Source organism: Giraffa tippelskirchi, chromosome 11, assembly GCF_054371585.1.
Source record: "Giraffa tippelskirchi isolate mGirTip1 chromosome 11, T2T-mGirTip1v1.2.pri, whole genome shotgun sequence".
NCBI classification, from domain to species: domain Eukaryota; kingdom Metazoa; phylum Chordata; class Mammalia; order Artiodactyla; family Giraffidae; genus Giraffa; species Giraffa tippelskirchi.
In genome coordinates, this window is record NC_137285.1 from 101006155 (window position 1) to 101030634 (window position 24480).

Here is a 24480-nt window from a genome sequence, read left to right on the forward strand (position 1 = left end):
AATACCCTGAAACCAATTCCTCCCAAGCTACGCAGCAGACACCTTAGCTAAAGCCCTCATAATCCCCGCTGCCACACCACAGCTCTTCCCTACCTGCTCTCCTACCTCTGGTTTCTGATCCCAATCCATTCCATGCACAGCCAAGCATAAGTCGAGGCATAAGCCTCGACTCCTCATTATCACCAAGCTTCATCATCACAGACCCTTCAGGATCTGATCCCCATGTGCCTTCTCCAGCTTCACTTTTTGCTGCACCCTTGAAGGCTTTTTCCCCCCGACCACCGAACTATCTGCAGTTCCCAGAATATCCCTTATCTTTCATCTGTCCACATGTCATCTCTCTACCTGGAAAAAATCCTAATACCACCCGCATGGCTCTCTCTTACTGTTCCTTCAAGATCCAACTCAAGGACCTCTCAAGCTCTTTCCTGACTCTAAGTCTCCAAACTGAGTGTAAGAATCCCTCTTCCATACTCATGCAGTACTCCCAAACCATGTCTGTTACGTTTCTAAGCACACAGCATTATTAGTTTTACTGTCTCCTGCACAAGAAATCTGAAATGTAAGTCTCTGAAGGAAAGAAGCCCTATATAATTCATCCTTGTAAATCTAGTAGTTATACCAGAGTCCAGCACATAGTATGGGATACACATACATGCACCCACACCCACAACCCACACAGATATGCATGCAGTATTTACTTAAAAGGCTGAGGACAAAATTTAAAGTCACATTAATTTTAACTCTTAGACAAACATCACACCCTGAAGCTTCTCTATACTCACTATAGCACACAGCCTTCTTGAGTTGAGTCATGAGCGGGTTACATTTGTCATGGGAAGTAAAAGTGGGAAACTTATGATTCTGTTTCTCCTATAAAATGGGTGATTTCACTTGAGAAATATAGCTGTGCACTAGCCATCAGACTCCTTTCAGGAGTTTATAGTCTCAGAATCTATAGAATATATTTTAAGAAAAAATTTGTGATGAGTTTTTGGTATATATGCATTTCTATGCATCAGTATTCTGTAAAATGTCATAAAATGAATGGGACCACAAGTGAAAATTCCGTTTCCAAACGGAATATTCATTTTTAATGTTAAGTTTTGAAAGTTAACTCCAATGTCCTTCTGCTAATCTCTCAGTTCGGTTCGTTATTAGGCTTCAAGTCACTGTCATTGGGCAAGCAGTGAACATGCAATAATTATTTCATATTTTTCTTTCTCCCTCTCTATCATCTTTAAATCCACAATATCTCAATCCAATTGATGTCAGTAAATCCAGGCTGTCGCAACTTTTCTCTAAAACTCTTAAAACTATTTGAATGAGGTGTTGAGCAGCTGTCAGTTATGGATTTGAAAATAAAAAAGAGCCTGAAAATTGTACGTTCAGTATAAAAAGATTAGGTGAAGCAATTCAGAATGTTTAAGAACTTTAAATCAAGTTAAAAGCAGTTACTATGGCCAGATCTCATGAAGCTTTGCTTAAGAGCCGCATTAACCTGGCAGTCAAAACTATTTAAAATGAATAATGTTTTTTTCACATTTCACTCACTTTTGGCATCATCCAAAAAAGATAACAATGTGAATTGGCATATGGCAGTACAGTCGTGTAACAGTAACCTTCAAGATTTCGCTTTCTAAGGACAAAGCTAGAGCTATTAATCTGGGCACTAGATAAGCTATACCCCTCTAAGGCCAAAAGGGATAATTCTTCAGATGAAGAAAGGACAATTGAGATATCCCAGCAGCTTTTAGGTATGAAAAGCAAGAGAAGAGAAAATGCACAGTTTGGAGACCCACAGCAGCTGAATCCATGATTCAATATGAATCTACTGAATTTGGCGTAAATGTTAATACCCTCATGCAACCTCTGTACAATAACAGTAAGCATGAGAATTTGGCTTCTTACTTTTTAGTCTAGAGCTATGCTGTCCAATATGGGAGCCACTAGCCATATGGGGCTATTTAAATGCAAATTACTTAAAATTAAAAAGAATTTAAAAATGCAGCTCCTCAGTTATACGAACTACATCGCAAGTGCTCAATGGTCACAGATGGCTAGTAGCTACGCCACTGGGCAGCACAGATTAAAGAATCCTTCCATCATCATAGAAAGTTCTACTGAAAAGCGCTGGAGACTCATGGCTGGAAAAAAGAGGCTCAAGTTGCTAGATCAGAGCTCCACTGCTAAACCACTTCCTTTCTGATCCTTCTTCCTATAGGAGGAGACCCATCATGCCCTAAAGCTAATATGCAAAAATTCCACAAGGATTTATTTTTTACATCGAAGAGTTAAGGAAATGCAGACGAAGAGTTAAGGAAATGCAGACGACAACTCAGCAGGCTGCCGTATTAGGCCTGTGCTACACTCTCACTAGTCAACTGTAAATCAAAATGCTTCCAAACATCAATTTAATTCGTGACCCCTTACTGACTAATATGCGCGAAGGAACCATGTCCAGTCTTTCTGGACTTTACGCAGCATGTTGAAAGCCAGGGTAGCAAACATTCATCTACCTAAAGAATAGGAGTTGCTGTTAAGCTGACCTAGATTCTTCCTGCCATCCTGAAAGTGCTCCCTGCGCTACACTAGGATTTGTTTTTGTTCTCTGGTGGTGGTTGTTAAAGAAGCACACTTCAGAGAAACAGCTTCCGTCTCTTCTGCCTCCTTGCTTAAACCTGCCCAAGTGGTCATTCATTACGTGAAATACAACGACAACCATGAGGTTCACTAATGTGCTTTTTATTCAACATCACAACCTCCAGAATCATAATTAAGCCCTTCAAGTTCTATGGACAGATTGAGCAGGCTCTCACAGCCCCCCATACCGTGGTAAAGGCACAGAGGGCTGGGCTGCTGTACTCCAGTGAGGACCAGACTCACTGGAGTACGTTCCAGTCCAAAAATCTGGAATCAGGAATAAGTGTTCCCACATCTCAGCTACTCTCATTCTTATACCACCCCCTCCCCAGAGTTCATTCACTTCCAAGAAGATCCTCCCTCCTTCAAGTCTCTTCAGCAACTAAGTTAACAAACTTTCATCAGCCCTGCCTACAGCTCCCTTCTCCTTTCACAGCATTAACCTGACAAGCTCATTACAGTTCCTTATCCTTTTCCTGTCCCCTAAAAACAGACCCTCCTCAAGGTTCCACCTCTATGATCCTCTTCAGGACCACACATACATTCCTCTCCAGCCCCTAACACAACGGCACACATCAGGCATTTCGGTACCCGTGTATCAAAGAAGTAACTGATTGAGTGCATCATATAGAATTCAGCGATGGACTTTACAGACGACTTTCAAATCCGTATCTCTTAGCTCCACTCTCAACTTCTCTCCCAAATTCAAGTACCATGTTTGAAATGACCTTCTAAAATCTCTACTATGTTCTAATGGTAGCTCACAAGTTTAACATGTTCACAACCAAGCTCATTGCCTTCCCTTACTAAACCTGCCATAAGACTCCTATTTCTGTTCATTGGAAGAGCCATCCTTCAAAGCCACTCAAGTTCAAAATCAAAACACGCCTCTTCATTTCTAGTCTTCATTTCCCCTCAATTCCCATTCTCCAGTCAATTCCACCTCCATTTTCCTCCACTGCCCTAATGCAAGTTTTCATAAAATCATACTTGAACTATTATACCCCTAACCAATCTCTCATTTCTAATCTAATCACAAACCATTGCCAGATTCATAGTCCTAAAGCACCAATCTGACATTACTTCCCTGTTCAAAATCCCTTCAATAGTTCCCAGTGACCTCCGGAATTAAATCTAAATTTGGCATTCAAAGTTTTTCCACAATCTGGCCCCCAGATATCTTTTGCTAATTCCACCTCTCACATGCCATTTTGGCTCTCCTAACTGTAAGCCTATATTCACATGGTTCTCCTTCAACCTGGAATGTACTCTCCTTACCTGTGGAAGTCCTCCCCGTGTTTTCAAGACTTTATTTAAATGAAAAGCCAAAAACACCCCAACTCCATGTTAGCTCCCTTCTTTATAGCCCTCTGAAGTTAAGACAGAGATGAGTAACCTGCAATCTTAGCTCCTTACCCAGTCTTCTCCTATGGCCACAGTCACACCTTCTGGGGCCCCCAAAGAGAATATGAGGAAAGGAAAGACGAGGTGGATGAGCAGTCCTTGTTTCTGTCTATGGCTCTGGCCTCAGCCTGCTTGTAATCTCAGGAACTGGGGTGTCATTCTCGTGAGCCTTGTTGTTTTGAATCTGAAGGACTCATTCTGTTTCGATCTTGGAGGTTTTCATATCTTTTTTAAAAGAGGGAAACACTTTCTCAAAGGGACTCCTATAGAGAGCCAACGTATAAATGTGGGGCTTCTCTTACTGAAACGGTAGAGTGCTCTGCGAACTTGCACCAGATAAATGTTATAAAATGAATTTAATTCTCATCAGTTATTCCATTATAAGTAGATTATATATTCATCTTTTTTTTTTAGTCGATCCTTTTCTTGCTCCTTTAGTTCATGAAAAGTTCAGGTCAAAATCTTCAAGGTGATGACCTCATTTAAAAAAAACACTAAGACCTTGAAAAATATTCTATTAAAACATAACTGTAGCACTCACCTTATGAAACAGGGATAAAGGGATGTAATCATGGCTAAATTAATATGAAAATGAGACAACTTTTTGGTTTAAAAAAAATAAAGGTGAAGAAAAGTTCTGTTACTATGTTAGCCTAAAATTCTAACTTTCCAGACCAGATTCATGCTATTGCATGAATGGAATACATTCCTGGAGGAATAACATTTCAGGAGGAAAAGAAGACTGAAGGTGGTGGTTATTTAAAGAATCATCAACTTGTTTTCATGCAAATGACCAGAATAATGAAAAAAGCAATCCTGCCAACAGGACCTAGAAGCAATTGTTTTTAAATAGGATGCTTGAAGCATTAGCTAGAAGAAACTGATTTACTAATCTTTTCTTTTTCTTGGGTAATACCAATCATACACTATACATTAACAAACTGACAAAATGTGTATTTCAAAGATACAATTTTTCGTGAACATCGCTATCACATCATTATTAACTTGACAGCAGGTCACAGTGATAAAGATATATTTACCAAGATTTATAGTGGAAAGGAAGGGTTTAATGCCTCTACCTTGAAGGATTTCTTAAGAAGGCAATCCCTGAAAAAATGTCTACTAAGAAAGGAAAAATGGCAAATGGTACAAAATCAAGAAGATATGTCATTTCACTCAAAACCTCAACTAACTGCAATAATCCATCCACAATGCCTAAGAAATGCAAGCTGTGTAACCTAAGACAATACAGAGCTAGACAGCTACAAGGGAAGCATCGATAAAATGCTACGATTCTCCATAATTCAAAGCATTTAAAGCACCAAACACAGACGAGGCTCGATGCAAGCCTTAGGCAGGGAGAAGACAAGTCTAAATGGATGGATGTGAATATGAAGGAAACACTTTAGAAATAGGCCATAAAAACAAGTTACGATAGGTCCTCCTCCCCTCCCAATACTGTCAGGAAGTTAGAGTTATTGAGCAGACATCACTTATGACAGTGAGAAAAAGGCTAGCCACCCCCTCCCCTTCAAAAACGCCTCGACAAGGTCACAGATATATCAGTGTCACAAATGCATTTAAAAAATATTACAGCAATAAACTCTGGTTAGAGTGGGTTCCACCTCTATATTCACAGTAAAGAACAAACTCCAAACTTCTCCTAAATTAAAAGGTTATGTTAGGAAACTCTCCCCCTCTGCCTGTATATGAAATCTCTCCCATCTTCCAGGGAAGAACAACAAGAAATCTTTCTAAAACTACAGCAGTTGAAGGGATTAACTTTATTATAAGCTTAATTTTGTCATAGTCTTATTTAGCAGTAACTATACAGTAACACAAATAGTGGAAACATCTCCACAAAACAGACTGCTTTACCCATCTCATTTTTTTTTAAACACAGCAACAAGCCATGTCTCACGTTTGATCCAACGACTGTGATCCATCTTTTGATCCTGAAGTCACTGACTCCACATATATCTTTATTATGGTACAAGGAAAACTGTTACCCTGAGGTTTAAATTTCCCTATGTGCACCATGCCTCTCCTGAGAACGTATCTGTTTTAAGACAAGACTCTCATGAAAACTGAGGGGCCAAGGGGTAGGCAGATGGCCTCAGAGAGAAGTTTCTTGTTTTGTTGCTTCAACTCTAACGTGCCATTATGGTCTTAGCAATGACGCGAACTCCAGCTATGCCAGGATTATACAGTGATTAAGTAAATGGGAAGAGGTTCTCTTACTTGAGCTGGTATCTAATTGTCTCCAATGACCACCCAACAACTAAGGATGAACAAACACACCAGAAGTCAGTCCTTTAGGCTATGAAAGCATCAGACTGTGACAGCCCTTCATCTATTATGAGAGAACAAACAACTTCTACCAAGAATTACAGTTCTAAAAACTGATAATTAGACATCCACTAAATTAAATTCATACACAAAGGCCTAGTGAGAATTCTAAACCCCAACTACCAGTATTCATGACAAATGAGAAAAGATAGGCTATATACACATTGGAAGTCAGATTGTGTAACAGTAAAACCACAAACTCCAGGAGATAGTGAAGGACAGGGAAGCCTGGCATGCTGCAATCTATGGCATTGCAAAGACTCTGACAAGACTAAGCAACTGAACAACAGAAAAACAGTGGGTAAATAAACAACCTTTGAAGTGACGCATCTTTACATTGGTCTTCGAGACTGAATTATTATCACCACATTCTCGTTCACATTTATACTGCAGGGCTAGATGTGACTTCATGGCTAATGGATACCTAATTTCCAATTCATTCATAGCTTTCAAAGTGTTAGTTGTTCAGTTGTGTCCAACTCTTTGTGACCCCATGAACTATAGCCCGCCAGGCTCCTCTGTCCATGAGATTTCCCAGGCAAGAATACTGGATTAGGTTGCCATTCCCTTCTCCAGGGGATCTTCCCGACCCAGGGATCGAACCGAGGTCTCCAGCATGGCAGGCAGATTCTTTACCATCTGAGCCATTAGGGAAACTCTATTCATTCATAGCTTTAACAAATGTTTATTGAGCACATACTGTGTCTAGGGCATCCACTCTGTGCTGTTATGAATAAGAAATAGTCCTTCTTGTAGAAAGGCTAGGAAACACATATCTATGGACACGTCAACATATAATAATGTGTGTGTGCTAAGTCACTTCAGTACCGTCCGATTCTTTGCGAACCACTGGACGGCAGCCCACCAGGCTCCCCTGTCCATGGGATTCTCCAGGCAAGAATACTGGAGTGGGTTGCCACACCCTCCTCCAGGGGATCTTCCCAACCCAGGGATGGAACCTACGTCTCTTACGGCTCCTGCATTGGCAGGAGGGTTCTTTACCACTAGCACTACCTGGGAAGCATGATAATGTAAGAGATGTTTAGTATCATGAGATGGCTAGAGAAACTGTAACAGAAGTTGAAGGAAAATATTACTTTCAGGCTGGAAAGCACATTAAGATTTGAAAAAGCAGCACGGCACTTGGGTCTTATGTATACACAGGACTGAAACCTGGTGACCAGGAAGACCAGAGGGAGGGGCGTGCTGGTGAAAACAAGTTGGACAAGCATGAAACAAGCGTGCTGGTATGGAGATGGAACCTGGGGCAATCTGGAAAGGAATGTTTGACAGGAAGAAAGAAGATAAGACCGGGAAAGCCCTTAAGGAAGTAGAGAAGAGGGCCACAAAGAAAAGGCACCTAACCCACCTGAGAGATCGTGTAAGTTTCCATGAGAAATTGGGAGCTTGATCTTGAAAGATACGTAGGAATAGCCATCTGGATAAGGGTGCTTGAGGAGGAGGAGGTGACATATAAAAAGCCTGAGAGAGCACGGCGTATCTAGGGCACATTTACTTTCGTTAAGTAAAGAACACAATGTGCATCTCCTAAAGCAAATCCTAACGGAAGAACACCGTGTGCACAGCTGGCAAGAGGTGCGCTTGAGAGGAAGACAGAAGTGATGAAGGGCACTGTGGGCCAGGCAGGAAGAGCATAAGCGCCCTCTGCAAGATGCCAAGAAGACATTTCAGGATTTTATGCAAGAAAGTGACAATCTAATGTGTGTTTTAGAAATATCTTCCTAGAAGCAGTGTAAAGGATACATTAGAGAGGATCAGACTGCAGGTAAACAGACCAATTAAGGGATTGTTGTTGTTTAGCCACTAAGTCATACATGATTCTTTTTGTGACTCCATGGACTGTAGCCCACCAGGCTCCTCTGTCCATGGGATTTCCCAGGCAAGAATACTGGAGTGGGTTGCCATTTCCTTCTCTAGGGGATCTTCCCAACCCAGGAATCGAACTGGCGTCTCCTTCACTGGCAGGTAGATTCTTTCTCACTAGCCATCTGGGAGGCCCTAACGGACTGTTAGATCAATTTAAATCTACTTTCCTCATCTGTGGAATGAGGATATGGGTAAATTAAGACAGTGGTGGTAAAACTGACAAGAGTGAATGCAAGAGATAAGCAAGACTTAGTTACTAACAGAGAGGGAAAGGGCAGCAAAGGAGGAAGTACTCTAAGATGTCTCGCTGCTTCATTTAACTCATTGGGTGGACAGTGATAATCTCCATCAGGATAGAAAAAATAGGACAGCAGGAGGTTTGGGGAATAAAAATGCTAAGTTCAGTTTTAGACATCTTGAGCTTTAGGAAACTGTAGTTGAATGTTTAAAATGATGGGTTTTGAAGATAGACCTGGTTCTATCCCTTATTATCTGTGCCTCTTGGGCAAGAGACCTATTATTATCCTCTCAGCTTCCTCAACTGTAAAATGAAGCAAGAGAGATTAACTACTTCCAGGGTGACAGTAGGGATTAAATTTCATGAATAAAGTTACTAAATAATAGTTGCTCTTTTGTCATTAACATTATTTGAGATAACTGTGGAATATCAGATTGAGATGTTCAACGGCAGCTTTGGATCATGACCTAAAGGTTTAGATGCAACAGGTTATGCACTTCATAGTAAGTAAAGTGTTTACTTACTTTACATTACGTAGAGTTGTGTTAATAACTTTTTTTGAAAAGGGGAGGTAGGAAGAATTGGGGCACTGGGACTTGAGGCATAGATTTGCCAGTTTATTGGATGAGGAGAAGGGTAAATGATGACTGCTGAGAAGCAAAGTAGGCACAGTTATTAAACATCAGACACATATTGCATTATATAAAAAGGGGCAGTCCCTATTTTCTTACAAGCAATTTGGTGAATTAATTGAAAAAAATAGATACAGAATTCTTCTGACTACTCGAAAAGAACTAATACCCTAGAAGGAAGAAATGAAAAGACATGAGTATAGTAAAAAGGGAAAAAAATGGTTTCCAAAGTAAAATAAAGCCAAATGGAGGTACATCATCAAATTACTAAGAGAAGCCAGGATGTGTCAAATAAGAAGATATTATAGGCAGACGTTAACATGGTTCATGAAAAAGTATGAAAACAAAGAACAGCACTACTTATTATTTTTTCAAAAGGAAAAATAGGAAAAATACATGAGAAAAGAATGAAATTGGCTACTATAGGGAGATGAGTGGGAATGCGCCAGAAAGTACAGGGAAAGGATGACACTTCTTTACACAGTTTTGATTTTCGAGCCACGGTAATAATTTATATATTCAACATAAAAAACTAAATCAAAAAGGATAGGTAAAACACTGAAATTCGAACAGAAAGAGAAACTAATGATCCTAAGTATACATCTCATTGATCTCACACACATGCGTGCATGTGCGCACGCGCACACACACTCACACGTAGAAGGAACTAATTTGTGAACTTGTGAACACAGTACTCTGATTACCAACCTTCAAAGGTGGAAAGAATCTATTTTAAAGGCAAAAAGAATGGCAAAAATCTTCAGCTTCACTTGGTAGTTTTGTCGTTTACCTTGTTCTCTGTGAAGTAATTCCAAAACTATTTTTGCATTAAAGACATTGATACGGCTAGGAACCAAGGTTCACACCATGGAGAAAAAATACAAATAAGGAATGAGAGAAAGGAAGAAAAAATCTTAAGTCTTACACTAGAATTGAAGACATCAATATGAACTCATCATTTAAATAAATAAGTATAAATTAAAAATGTATCCAGATAGATATGTAAATTTATTTATATAATAATAAATATACATGTAATCTCCAAGTTCTGTCCACTGAAACAAGTCAACTGCAATGAAAACAACTCTTTGGTATCGAAATACCATTTCTCCACTAAGAGGAGGGGCTTCCCTCACGGCTCAGACAGTAAAAGATCTGCTTGCAATGAAGGAGACCAGGATTCAATCCCTGGATGGGGACGAGCCCTTGGAGAAGGGAACAGCTGCCCAATCCAGTATTCTTGCCTGGAGAATTCCATGGACAAAGGAGCTTGGTTGGCTAGTTTCACTTTTTCACACACTCACTAAAAGGAACCATGACTTCTCGGGTAAATAGCTGATTCCAGATCTGGAACAGGAAAATACAAGGTGAGCTTGGACATCTTCTTGTGACCTAAAATAAGAAAGAACTTAAAAATCAACAGACATAAATCAAAAGGATACAAGAGTCAGAATGAAGGGGTTCTCTCTGGCCGAATTTGATGGTAAGGAAATATTATCACATTAATTTTTTTATTTATGAGTCTGTTCTGATTTAAAAAAAAAAAAGAGAGAGAGAATAGGGGTAAGGCAAGCTCTTGTTTACTCAAGAAGGCCTCTACCCAATGCAGGGGAATGACAATTAGAAAAAGCACAATTTTGTAAACACTGGTGCAATACTTGATATAGACAAGGTTTATCAATGCTGCTAAAACCACTAGACAAACTGCTTGAGAACAGGATCTTCAATCTCAAAATATCCCACAAATTACTTATTAATGACAAAAGGACAAAAGTAGAAAATTCTGTAAATCCACTTCCACCACGTGATTAAACATACAGTTAGCCAAGGGATCAAACCTGTCAGCAGGAAAATCAGGACAAACTGCAATTATGTCCCTTTTGATGTTATGTTAAAAAGTGGCAAAACCAGCTGTGCAATGTTCTTCCTTACGGTTATAGTCTGAATCGAACTATGAGGAAACAAGAAAACAATCCACAGAACCATGGGACATTCTACAAAACAGCAGATCTGGACTCAACAAAATGTCAATGCCATGAAAGACATCCCCCCCTACACACACACTCCTTCAAAGAATCTTAACCAAAAAAACCCCACAAAACTGGAAGGCAGGGAATGGTTCTAGATTAAAAGAAAACGAGACATGAAAACCATATCCAACATGGGATCTCTGATGGAGTCTAGATCAGGAAGGACAAAGAAACACAGATAAAGAATATTAATGGCACAACTGGGGAAGTTTGAATATGGACTAGACATTAAATAACAATGCTATGCTTATGCTGTGCTTAGTCGCTCAGTCGTGTCCGACTCTTTGTGACCACATGGGCTGTAGCCCACCAGGCTCCTCTGTCCATGAGATCTCCCAGGCCAGAATACTGGAGTGGGTTGTCATTTCCTTCTCCAGGAAATCTTCCTGACCTAGGGATTGAACCTGAGTCTCCTGCATTGCAGGCTGACTCTTTACCTTCTAAGTCACCAGGGAAGCCCAAATAACAATGGTGAATATTATATTTCTTGAATGTAATGAGGTCAAGGAGGAAAATGTTCCTATTTTCAGAATCTCATGCTGAAGTATTCAAGATGACATGTTACTATGCCTGCAACTTGCTTTCACATGGTTCAGAAAAAAACAAACAACAAAAAAAGATACGTGGATACATTATTTAGAGAGCTAGAGATAAAACAAATGAGCAAAATGTTGACAGTTGATGAACTAAGCAAGGAGCGTACAAGCATTCCTTATACTTTCTACTTTCCTGTGGTTTTGACAGTTTTCAAGATAAAAATTGAGAATAAAAGGCAACCACATCTGTCAGGAGTCAGTGTACCCCACAATGACTGCACCAAAGAAAATGCCTGGTATAAAAACTTGATTTCACAATAATTTTTAAATTCTCACTTTTCTACCAAGTGCCTTATGGGTTAGCTACAGAAATACAAGTTCTTGATTTAAATATAATATATAAAATATAGGGAGTAAGTAAAATCACAAAGTCTCATCTGTGTTAAAAGTCCCCTAACTTGAGATTACAATCACTGTCTATTTCTCCAAGGTGACTGGGTAATTCTATTTACTTCCAAAAAGCATTCAACTCTGGGTGGGATCTTAATCTTACTGCCACCTTATTCTTCAGTTTCACCTTAGAGACAGTTGAGTACATCCTGAATTAATCCTTTCAGCACAGAATTTTTCAATAGTCTCAAATGTGTGAGGGATTTACAAATGTGATTAGTAGTAATAGTAGCCAGAAACCTAACACCCATCACTAAGCCATGGCTGTTTTAATAAAAGCCATATGTATAAAATACTTCCTTGTCAAGAACATTTATATCTGTGATCTTATTTTATTTGTAACACCCTGTAAGACAGGCTGTTTTTAGCACATAAGCAAAGCACTAGGTTTATACTGTTCTGTAACCTAAACTGGGTATTCTTCTTGCCAACCTGGCCCAGAGATAGAGAGATTTGCTTCAGAAGAAGGAAACAAACAGCAACTAGCATTCATGCGATTACTAACAAAACTAAAAGAAAGGTCTCTTCACAATGCTGTGTACAAGACATGCACAAGGAAAAGTAAGTTCGGTGTCATTTAAGCTAATCTCTATTCAAACCTCGAGATAAAACCATTTGAGCAGTAATTTAGGACTGAATTAACTTGTTTTTTCCTTCCCTATCTTTGAGGCTTTCGTTATTTAAGTGTCTCTGCAAGAAGCAAGGTCCTCTTCTATTCAGAAGCTGATGGTGTGTAGTAACCTCTGCAAGGCTCGGCTTATCTCAGGCTGATAATCAACAGCCAAATACATACCACATCTGACATACAATCTTGGGGACAATCCCAAGACTGTCCCCAAATACTCCATGATAATCAAGTGTTCAGATCACTGAATTCTTGTGCTGCAAAGCCTTCCGGTAGCAAAAACTGAACTCTGCAGGGGCAGGACACCGGCCGGGGGGAAAAACATAAACAAGAGAAGAACCGTGGCAGATATTCATATCAGATAAAAGCTTTGAAAAGATCCTTCAGATAAGAAGTTTAGCAGTTAGACTGAGAAACAAAGATTTCATTTTTTTTTCTTAAGCCAGTAACAATTCACCCTGGATGTAATCAACTAAAATGCGATCAGCCCTGATAGAGGGAGAAGCCTGTGTTTAGAAAGGCAGTGCTGCTCCCAAAGTCAACGCTATTTAAGGTGTTAGCTAATAAAGACCTGGGCTTCCCTGGTAGCTCAGCTGGTGAAGAATCTGCCTGCAATGCAGGAGACCCCAGTTCAATTTCTGAGTCGGGAAGATCCCCTGGAGAAGGGGTAGGCTACCCACTCCAGTATTCCTGGGCTTCCCTGGTGACTCAGCTGGTAAAGAATCTGCCTGTAATGAGGGGAACGTGGGTTCAATCCCTGGCTTGGGAAGATCCCCTGGAGAAAGGAACTGCTACCCACTCCAGTATTCTGGCCTGGAGAATTCCATGGACTATACAGTCCATGGGGTCGCAAAGACCTGGGTTTTAGTGCACTTCCTTCTGGCTCCCCGGGTAGGAACTTCTTAATAACTGACACAGCACCAAAGGCATGAGCACCAGTTGCTCCTCTAAGGCTGTGTCTTTTGGAATCTTCAGAGGGGCTGATCTCATGTGGGCCAAGTCAGCAGTTCCAGACGAGGGCCTCGACTCTGACTCTTCCAAAGCCTTCAACTCCTCAAGGCTTACTTAACATTTTGCCCAAAAATCTTAACTTAGCCAGCTTGTAATTTGTTAATTCAATTACGCTGTTTTCAAGCTATAGTAAATGTCCATATTCCAACACACACTGACAAATAGACATAATACACTTTCAGCATCCTAAGGTTTAAATTTTTCATTAAAATACTGGTGATAATATCTACACACTGTAGCTTACTGGAATGAAATAGAGTCATGTCTACACCTGTAAAGCAGAAAAAGAAACGTCTGTGTCGGCATACATTTTAGATAATCACGTATTAGTTAAACTGGAAGATGCAAAGGAAAGAGATTTATTCTCAAGGTGGGCAAGGGGATTCAGCCGTCCTACAATTATAATCCGAAAGAGTTAAGAGAAAAACTGAACACAGAGCAGATTTATGCAAAGGCAACCAGCTGAAGGCTGATCAGTGGAACCACTTTCTTCCTCGGTTTCACTGGAGAATCACCAGTCTTCCAGTCTCATCAGGATTGGGCTGAAAAGTAATAAGAAACGAGGGCAGTTAGAGAAGGAGTGAAAAAGCAATTGAGGAAGGAACAACCTAAAGACAAAACAGTGTGGATTCTGAATCTGGTGCGAGGAGCAAGAATTTGAGATTAGGTTTTCTGCTAGGGCAGTGTCATGATCCTGTCCAGGAAAAAATTACAGCTGCAGTTGTTGTTGTTTAGTTGCTAAGTCGTGTCCAACCCTTTTGCAATCCTGTGAACTGTAGCCCGCCAGGCTCCTCTGTCCATGTGATTTTCCAATCTACTGGAGTAGATTGCCATTTCCTTCTCCAGGGATCTTCCCCATCCAGGGGTCGAACCCATGTCTCCTGCATTGGCAGGCTGATTCTTAACCACTGAGTCACCAGGGAAGCCCACATCTGTGGAAGGTGGACTTAAATTCTGACTCTCAGAGGCTGGGAGTAGGGAAGTCAGTAGGGAGCTTCTGCTAGTAAAACATGGTTTGGAGAGGACATTGAGGCTTACAGAAAATATAGTAGGGAAATAATCAGCCCCATTTTATTCCATCTTGTTTCTGTCCAAGGGTGAAAGCTAAGGAAGAGAAAAAGAAGACTCCAAATTTCAGGGCCTTGGAGACCAGGATAACAATGGTGTCATTCATTGGCAGTAATAGAGACACTGAGGAAAGTTGAGACTTAGGATAAAAGGTTCAATTTCTGACATGTTAACTTCTAGATTATTGCTAGCCAAGTGGAGATGTGGTACAGATAATAGGAGAGATGGGGCCTGGGAACCTTTTGTTTTTAGGCAGATTCCTCCCTGCCCCCTCGGGGGATCTCATAACTTAATTCTAACTTGACATTGCCGTCTAGTGCTGGATGGCTCAAGAGGATTTAGAGTGCCTGCCTACCTTACCACAGAAGACTGCCAAGAGCAAGCTACTTACTCTAGGCATTTTTAAAAGTCCATGTCACTAGAATATCAACTTCAAACACTGAGTAGCATTTAAATATATATCAGAGCACTTTCATTTCAAGCCTATTTAACATTTCTGAAATATCTAGATCAAAATGTTGGGTCAAATGACTATATTCCAGTAAAACATCTACCAAAAGAAAAAATTTTCCCCACCCCACATCTCTCGTAAGATAATCACCCCATTCAAGACACCTGTCAGTCATAATAGATTTTCCTTCCTGCTCATCTTTCTAGAAATCTTACCCGTCAAGTTCCTCTTTTGAGTAACAATAAAGGGCACATGTCACTTTTGCCATGCATGTATATAAATACCTCCATCTCCCTTTCTTCTAACCCTAGTTCAAGGCCAACTGCTCCAAAGCTTTTGAGAACCAGCACTGGAAGATCTTCAAAGAGAAAGTGCCCATTAACCACAACAGCAGCTGCCGGCTAGAACCTGCAATTTAAATCTCTGAAAAAGAAACTGTGGCTTCTGAAATTTAAACAAGGAGGTGCCACTTGTAATTACAAACATTCCAGTGGGTTCCTTCGTTCATTGATGGTTTCCAAAGTCTTTTTACTTGATTTTGGTGGCGCTCCCCAAACCCTGAATGTAGGCATTCCTTTGTGCTTTTCTGGTGCCCAGGTCAACTCAGAAAAGAGGTACAGGAGGTGGGTTTTACCTGGCCAAGGCTGCTCCAACGCCCCCCTGCAAACCATCTCATGTGTAATTACTTGTTTGGCTGGAAACCAAAAACCCAAATGCTTCAGATTTATAGTCTACATTAAAAACATTTGAGTAAGAACCTCTTAAAAGACATACACACACTGCGTATGAACTAATGAGAATCTACTCATTAGTTAGCACAGGGAACTCTACTAATGCTCTGCGGTGATTTAAATGGAAGGAAATCCAAAAAAAAAGAACAGATATACATATAGCTGATTCACTTTGCTGTAAAGCAGAAAATAACACATTATAAAGCAACAATACTCCAATAAAAAAATAACTTAAAAAATTAAATTAAATAAAAGACACACACACACACCCCCTCACATTTCAAGAACCTTGGAAAATGGAACCAACCTGTTTTCCGAGAAACAAAAAAAAGTTTCGAAATTAACACCGAACTATTCGAACATTTTTAGCTGAAATTTTTAATTTACATTTTAAATTAATGTACAAATACCGAGAAGTAAAAGCAGTTAACATTTTCTCTTCCTACCACCCAGTACCCCCATTCTACAAAAACAAAGCCCAAATACTTACAGCTCTGAATGGGTTTCCCACACCAAAGAAGGCATTTTGTGATGATTTCAGTTACAGAATACAAGCTGAAATTAGCACTTAGCTAATCCAAAAAAACTTTTTTTTTTCTTTTAAGCCAGATATTCACAAAACGTCAAGGCATTTATACCACGGAGACATTTAAAGAAAAATATACCGAATGAGGGTGTCTCACAGCCATTGAACTAAAATAGCCTTTCCTACAGAAGTCTCCCGATGCAGAGTATTCATTATGAGAAAGTCTAGAAATGGCCAATCTCAACAAGGGTGATTTCCATAGCTTGCCACATTTGAGGGATTAGCTACAATTACTGCATATTTACACAACCATATTTACACAACAATAAAACTCATCTTATCTGATCCAAACAAAACTTGCTCAAAATAAACCAAACCACACGAAAAGGTCTCTTCAGTGCAGGCGGTAATCACGCTCTGGCTTCTCTGCTGCCTGCCTCAGCTCCTACCCACTGTATCAAGCCTTCACTCCACCTTCCTGGGGGCAGCAAGACTAGAACGAAAATTCTACCAGTGGAGAAAATGTACATTCAGCTAAGGATACTGTGCTTTCGGGTGTACAAGAAGAGCCGTATCTTAAAGAGATTCCTTCTAAAGTAATTTATGGAAGAACTGGTAGGATATGCAGGATTTGTTAAAAATTACCTGGGATGGGGAGGAGGTATACGGAAGGTTGATGGACTATGGGTAAATAATTATCAAACCGTATGATTTGCACAGAGGGTTATTATGGCATTCTTTCTCCTTTCGTGTATAGTTGAAATTTTCCACAATAAAGTGAAAAAATAAAGAAAATACAATCAACATAAAAAAGGTCATCTTGCAACAATAACATAATTTTTGTCTTTAAGAAATGCTCAGCTTTGGCCCAGGCTTAATGCAAAGGACAAGTACCTGGTAAGAAAATCAAAGATGCCTTTTTTGTTAAGGGCCGTTCCTTTAGTCTTCAGTTACATGGAACCAGTTCTACTGTTAACATCACTCCTTGAAATGACAAAACAGAAGCTTAAAAGTCTAAAGCTGAAGCTTCTGTGAAGCCTAGTTTTCACGCATCTGACCTAGGACCGAAATACAAATCCAGAGCTCTCCCCTCCCCAGGTGCTTTGAACAACATTCACATGGTGGCTGCCAGATAAAGTCCACAGGTTTCAAATTCACTTGTCAACACCACAGACAACCTTACCAAAAACTGGTCCTTTCTGCCCAGAGATCACACCTCTGATCCATTAGTTTATTACCGAGAACAACAATTATTCCTGTTGCCTTCAGCATACAAACTCTTCCTACCAACAATGCTGGCTAACCCACGATGCAAATCCCTTACTGGACATCCTCGCTGGGAGATGGGAGAGACGGTTCACAGGCTGGACATCAGGAGACCGGCTCCTCGTCCAGGAAGCGTAGCTAACTTAGCCTCAGTTCAGTGGTCCTTCCTTGTTTGGGCTTTGGCTGCCACACTGCAAAATAATGAGATTTTACCGATGATTTCTAATACCTTTCTCCTTTCCAAAATTCTGTGACTGTAAGACTCTCTGATTCCTCAACAGGTGATATGAAAAAAAAGAACCTTGCATTAAAATGTTACAAGTTTCTATTAAATAATTTTAAATATGATTATGAATACTGGGTGAGCTTCTGTGTCAGTGCATATATATATACACATATGCATGTGGCTATATACATATTTGTGTGAGTACACACAAACACACACATACACAGGCTAACTGATACCATTAGGTGCTTATATGGGACTAACTGCTTGCAACTCACAGCAGCAAATTTTCAATACTGCAACAGATGTCGCTGTGTGATTTCTCCTTTCTGTCCTGGACTTTCTGTTAAAAATGCCCAGAGTGATGGTCACTGCTATTCTTCCCAAGAGACACAATATCTGAATCCTTTGGATTTATTTCTTATAAAATTTCTTCATATGCTGGTAAATTTCCATTCAAATCATAGCATTGATTAGTTTGGCCCAATTTAAGAGATTCCCCTGCATAAAAATGGACATTTTGTTAACACGCAGGCACACACAAAACCATTTTTAAAATGTAAATTCTAAGTGGCCAGTTAAGCATCAAAATGTCACATACAGAAACTGAGAGACTGAGTTTATATTCACAGCAATATTATAAAGTTTTTAAAGCCTGAAAATCACTTAGCAATGTAGGCCAAGGAATAAAAAGAAAAAAAAAACAACTCACTTATGTTTAAGGCCAAAACGCACCAGGTGTGGGCAAAAGGCACTGAAAACTCCAAAAGCACCTTTCATGATCATGTAAATTTTGGATTTTAGTTTTCAAAGCATTTCTTTATAAAAATAAATAATAAGGCTAATACTATAATTGCAAGATCTCTTACCCATCTGTCACTATCAACCACTTTCTGACACATGTCATAGAAAAGTGATATCTCTTTCCATTCAACCGATATATCCACCAACAACCATTCGTCTCAACAGGTAGCTTCCACTTTCTTCCGTTTAAATTCAGAGTTGGAAGAAAGGATTTCAAAATCTCCCTTTTAGACCCAGGAAACCATTACCTTCGGAGGTTTTAGAGGGAGCCCGAGCGAGCTGAGCAGAGCAGTCAGGGAGTCCAGGGAGCCGAGGACCAAGTCGGAAAAGAATATGAAGTCAGGAAACCAGAGAGGAAGCGCCAGTGTCCTGCCTTGGCTTCTTCCCTGTCCCACTCCCCTTTCCCAGGAGGGCCATTGGGGAAAACTGGATAAAGCATGTACAACATCCATATGAATAAAGCTCTTTGTTCCGGAGCACTGCCTGCTCTTTTCTTCCCTCCTTTTTCCGTATTTGTTCATTTCAAAAGATTGCTCAATGGGTCTCTTGTTCCACCAAAATGTCCCAGGCAAATAATGCAAGCTTGTCTCGTCACACAAGTCACTAAATGAAGCCTTGTGCGTCTCCAGTGACACACTGTAAATATAAAGTGGCATTAATGAGGGATATTTTATCAAAGCTATCACAGACAAGTGTGAGTCCCTCCCGCGGCTATTGGATTTGATGCAGGGAAAGGCGACAATAGCAGGGCGGCACTTTTGTCAAGTTCCTAACCCTCCCCGGTACACAAGCCCCAACAGGCTGCGACAAGCAAAAACTCAGCCCCTGGGCTCCCCAGCAGACTACACACCCCCACCCATTGGCCATCCTTTCTACAGCTGAAAAGGGAAAAGGAGGGTGACCAACCAGGGGTTCACTGAGGGCCAAAAACAACAGCATGCCAGCACCCCAAACCTAATGGACATGATTTACACTGAGTGAGCTTTGACGATCCCATTTTAGCTGCTTTCCATTAACATCCATTTCTTCCAAACACCACAGGAAGGATGGGAGATTTTCTCCAGGGGATAGATTGGTTCAGTTACAGGGGAAGACAGAACCGGGACCCCACTCCACAATGGCCCTGGATGGCTACCCCAGTGAGGCTGTGAATGACACAAGCCTAATGAAGTTTAAAGGCAGTGCCAACAGGTTTCTGTAATCCTGGAGTAGGAACTGGAGACTTCTGAGAAAGCTGAAAGAAGAGTAAGGATGAGAAGTCCCTGGGTCCTCACCTGAAATCTACTCTCCAGGTCTAGGATCTGGGGTTAGGCCAAAACCCCTTCTCAAACTGAGCACCAAAATACACATTAAAAGCAAAGAAAAAAGATTTAAAGAAAGTTGTCTCATCCCCTCACTACAAATCAAACCCAATTACTTTCTAATTTGAACACAATCTGATAACCAGCGTACAAACAGGGATGTACACAAGAGCAAGAAGCTGCTTCCATGGTAACTGGCAACAGAATTTCCTTGTAGCTTTGACATGCACGGTTGAGCTCCAGACCGCTCCTTTCCAAGTCAGCATACAGCCCTCGCTGGGGAAGGCAACTTCTTACCGCGAGATGCTTACAAATATAGTACTGCCGCTACTACCCCGAGCCTTCAGTGAGCAGGCTGGACAGAGGACGTATAATCTGATCCTGTTCTGCTGCCAAGCGGCATTGCACGGCTCCCATTTTTAGTCCAAAAGCAATATCCCTGGCCAGCGCTCCCCCCACCCAGCCTTTTTTTTTTTTGCAGCCAATACAAGTCTATTGTTGCCTTTATTATGTGCCAGTTACTGAGCCTGTACTCACGCTCACGTTTAAACAGCACTGGCGCTTTTTACAATGCAGCAGCAGAGGGATCTCGTTCAGGAACATTTTATTGAACCCATCCAGTCAGAGACATCACCCGAAATGAAGTTGTAACCACAACAGCATCGGCTGAACCCAATTATCTCGTAACTCATAAATTAAGAATTCACAGTGGAAAAACACATAAACAACATCCGGAGACAGTGGCAGGGACGAAAAACTCCTCAGCTCTGGAACTGAAGCTGCCGCCAGATTTCCACCCCAATGGATCCCCGATAGGTTTCCCAAGCCGAGCTCCCTTGCAGACCTGCCCGGGGAGTGAGGGAGCAAGCAACCCGGCATTCCCCCAAATCCAGAGCTAGCGCCCCGCAGATCTCCCCATTTCCTACGGCGTGTCTCCTGCGGTGTTTACGTAACTGTGTGTCCTCTAGCGTGTAAACAAAAGGCACAGCCCAAGTGGAGAGGCGCCCCAGAAGCCGCACCGTGGCCCCCAGAGCTGCGCCCGCCCGGGTCGGGGGGTCCGCAGGTGGGGGCTGAGCTCTCGGTGTCCTCCGCCACTTGTTGCTCGCGGGTCCTGCGGCTCCCGAGCTGTGAGGAGGGGCTTTGCAGGCGCCGAGCCCTGCTGCAGCCCCTCCAGCACCTCCCCGCCCCCACGGCCCTGAGCCGGGGAGCCCTGGCTCCCCGCTCCCGGCCCGCGGCGGGCGGCCAGGGGCGCGGGGACGCCGCGCGGCCGCGGAGCGCGGCGGTGGCGGGAAGGGGAGGCAGGGTGCAGCACGGCCCGGCTCTCCGCTGGGGAAGAGCTCCGGCTCCCTTTTGTTAGCAAAAGCAAACACTGCCCTCTTCTTTCCCGACCGCGCCAACGCGCCGCGCACACGGGCAGCCACACAGCGTGCTCCTCGCCGAGTGCTCGGCGTCTTCAGGGAAGGAGCCGGGCGTGCAGAGCCGTCCCTGGGCAAATTCCCAAGACGGCTCCGCACACAGAGGGCGCCCGGAGGCCCGCAGGGTTCCCAACTGGCCGCAGAGGCCGCGAAGGCTCCCTCCACCACCCCCGAGCTGCCGAAAATGACAGGCGGGCTGGAAATCCGGTGTTCCTACTCCCGGCGGAGGACGCCGTGGGGCAGGCGGGTTGCGGACTCCCGCCTCTGCCCGCAGAGGCGGCGACAGCAACCGCCCCCCCATGGAGCCGGGCCCGGGGAACTTTCACTGCCTGGAGCCCAGCCAAGGCAGCCCGCAGCCGGGCAGAGGGTGCGGGGGGGGCCGCGATCCGGCTGGAGGGAGACACGAGGGGCGAGCGGCTAGGGACAGGGGAGGAAAGGCAAAGCGCAGGGACAGCAGGAGCGGTCAGCCCAGACGAGTCGGGATGTCCTGTGGACCAGCGAGGAATCGCGCAGGAGGCGGCCGCCAGTCAGCCATGGGGAGGTTACGGGGATGGGGAGTGGGGGGCCCGCTGGAGAGGTGGGGGCCAAGGGGCAGCCCTGGGAGGCGGAAAGACCTGCAAGTTACGGGGACGGCGGCGAGTTTGGGAGGGTCCGGAAGGTTTGCGGGGGGTGCCTTCGATCCAACCCTTTCCCCTACATTCTCTAGCCCCCGGGGCCCCTCATTCTCACTGCACTCCGCACCAAGCAGGGGAGGAAAGGTGTGGGTGCAGCCATCCCCAAGGGCTCTAATTCGCACCGAGCTGGGCAAGGAAGAGGGGATTCACCGATCCCCTCAACCCTTTCCATCTCAGCCCTTGAGTTTTCTCTCCACACTCCCTCCGATTTGGATTTAGGAAGTGGGGGAAGGTTGTCATGGAAACGTTTCCCCCCTCCATGGCTACGGCCACTAGAGCGCCTTAAGAGATTTAGGGGGCCAACGGGCCAGCGCCCACACCTACCTGTGGGGATCAGTGCCGCGGCAGAGAGGAGCAACAGCAGAAGCCGGAGCCGGAGCCCGGGAGGCGCCGCCGCCGCCGCCGCCGCCGCCGCACACTGGGGTCCGCTCGGCAGCACAGCACTCGCCATGTCGGGCACCTGCCTCAGACTGGCGGCTGTGGCTTCCTCCGGAGCCCGAGCGGACAGCTAATGAGATGCTAATGACATGCGCTGGAGGCGGAGTCCCAGCCGACCAATCACGTAGCCGCGAGCCGAGCCCGGCTCTCGGAGGACTCGCCCCCTCCCCCACCCCGCCCCCTGGCGCTGGCGATCGGCGGCGCGCCCGCGCCACCTGGGGGCGGGGCTAGGGGAGGGGCGTATGCAAATATGTTTATGTTAAAATTCGTTTTCGCTTCCCCCGGATCCAGGAAAAAGTGTTCTCTCCTGGGCCCCTGGCGTGTAAGGGGCTTCAGCTCCGGGGGCGGGGTCTAGCTTCCTGTACACCTTTATTAGGAATGTTTATAGCCATCGCTCCAGAAGACCGACGACGAGAACCTCTCTGGGAGGCTCCCCTGCCCGGTACACCGGGTGCAACCCGCCAGGAAACCAAACGTTGTAAATTTCCGTCACTCACCTTGCACCGACGGAATAGATCTTTGGGAATCGGGGGTTGTACGAGAGTAGAGAGTGAGAAGGCAGGTCCCCGGATTGACAAAACAATCTGGGAGAAGTGCATGCGTGCTTTGCACGTCCGGCGGAGCGGGAGAGCCCGCTCAACAACCTAGCGGTAGACTTGGGCATAGTTGGGAGAAAGGAGCCGGAATCCGGCTCTCGGATTTTCGAGTCGGTGTCTTTGCGGCAGATTCTCGGGAAAGGTAGATCGAGGAAGGTTGACTCAGGATCCCCCCAGCTTGCTGAAGGCCTCCTACCTGGCTTTAATATATATGTCACAAATGTGTATTTACATGATGCACATGTATTATTAGATATTTACGATTACACACACTTAACAGAAAATCTTTTCTGTGAAGACTTCGAGGTGGAGGGCGGAGGCATGGGATGTGAAGAGAGGGTCTGCCATCGTCCTCCTTCAAGACTCAAACCCACTCCCCTTGCCGCCTCTTTGCCCCTACTCGCGCCTCAAACGGCTGGGGACCAACAGGTGTTCTGAGCTTCCCGCGTCTCTGGGAGAAAGAAGCTCTAGGCTGAAGCGACTCGCTTCTCCGGACTCGCTCTCCCTCCCCGAAATTGCCTTTGCTTTCTTCTCAACCAGGCAGCCGGCTCTCTTGTTTGTCTGCTTTTTAATTACTTATTTTCTTCCTCTCTAGAAGATCGTGTGCGCTCTGACCCTCTGTTGCTCAAGCATCAAATTGAAGGACGAGCCATATTAAGTGTAAAGGTTTATAATAATTTAAGTATTCATAGAATGCAGAACAATAAGATGTAGGAAATACAATTTGCATAATAAATATCAATATCACAACAGCTAAAACAAACCATGACAAATTATCTGTGGCTAAATGACCAAGAGATTACTGAATGTAAATTGCTGTCTTGAGCTATAGTCTAGAGGAGCCCTCTGTCCTCATCTTGCTAAAAAAAAATAATAAATAAATAAATGTTACATATCAAAAAGGAAATCAAGATCTGCCAACCCACCAAATGAGTTACACTTAAAAACAGCCTCCTATTATCCATTATGCATAAACTAATTTCAAGACTGCCCTGTCTTCACAGCCCTGGATATTCTGCTCTGTAATTACAGGCCCTAATACATGAACTGCAGGCAGTCCTCCAGAAGTCGGAAAGCTCAGCAGGCTGACAGCACTACAGGAGGCTGGAAACCATCACCACATAGTCACTGGGATAATGTCCAGTCGGCAAAGTCCAACATATTCTTATCACCCCCGGA

The 24480-nt window shown here is 43.3% G+C and overlaps 1 protein-coding gene and 1 long non-coding RNA gene across 7 annotated transcripts in view; both read right to left on the reverse strand.

Moving 5' to 3' along the window:
- Window positions 1-22739, reverse strand: part of CADM1 (cell adhesion molecule 1) — a 346709-nt gene extending 323970 nt beyond the window's left edge. For all 6 annotated transcript variants that reach the window (XM_081544817.1, XM_081544816.1, XM_081544814.1 and 3 more), the window contains exon 1: window positions 22592-22739. In XM_081544817.1, coding sequence (XP_081400943.1) covers window positions 22592-22718 — 127 coding nt within the window. In that variant the 5' untranslated portion in view covers window positions 22719-22739. The remainder of the gene's footprint in view (window positions 1-22591) is intronic.
- Window positions 4942-12280, reverse strand: LOC145527209 (uncharacterized). Its single transcript, XR_014069576.1, has 2 exons — window positions 11621-12280; window positions 4942-7035 (listed from the first exon to the last, which is right to left on the reverse strand). It is a non-coding gene; the product is annotated as an uncharacterized LOC145527209 (long non-coding RNA).
- Window positions 22740-24480: the final 1741 nt, after the last annotated feature.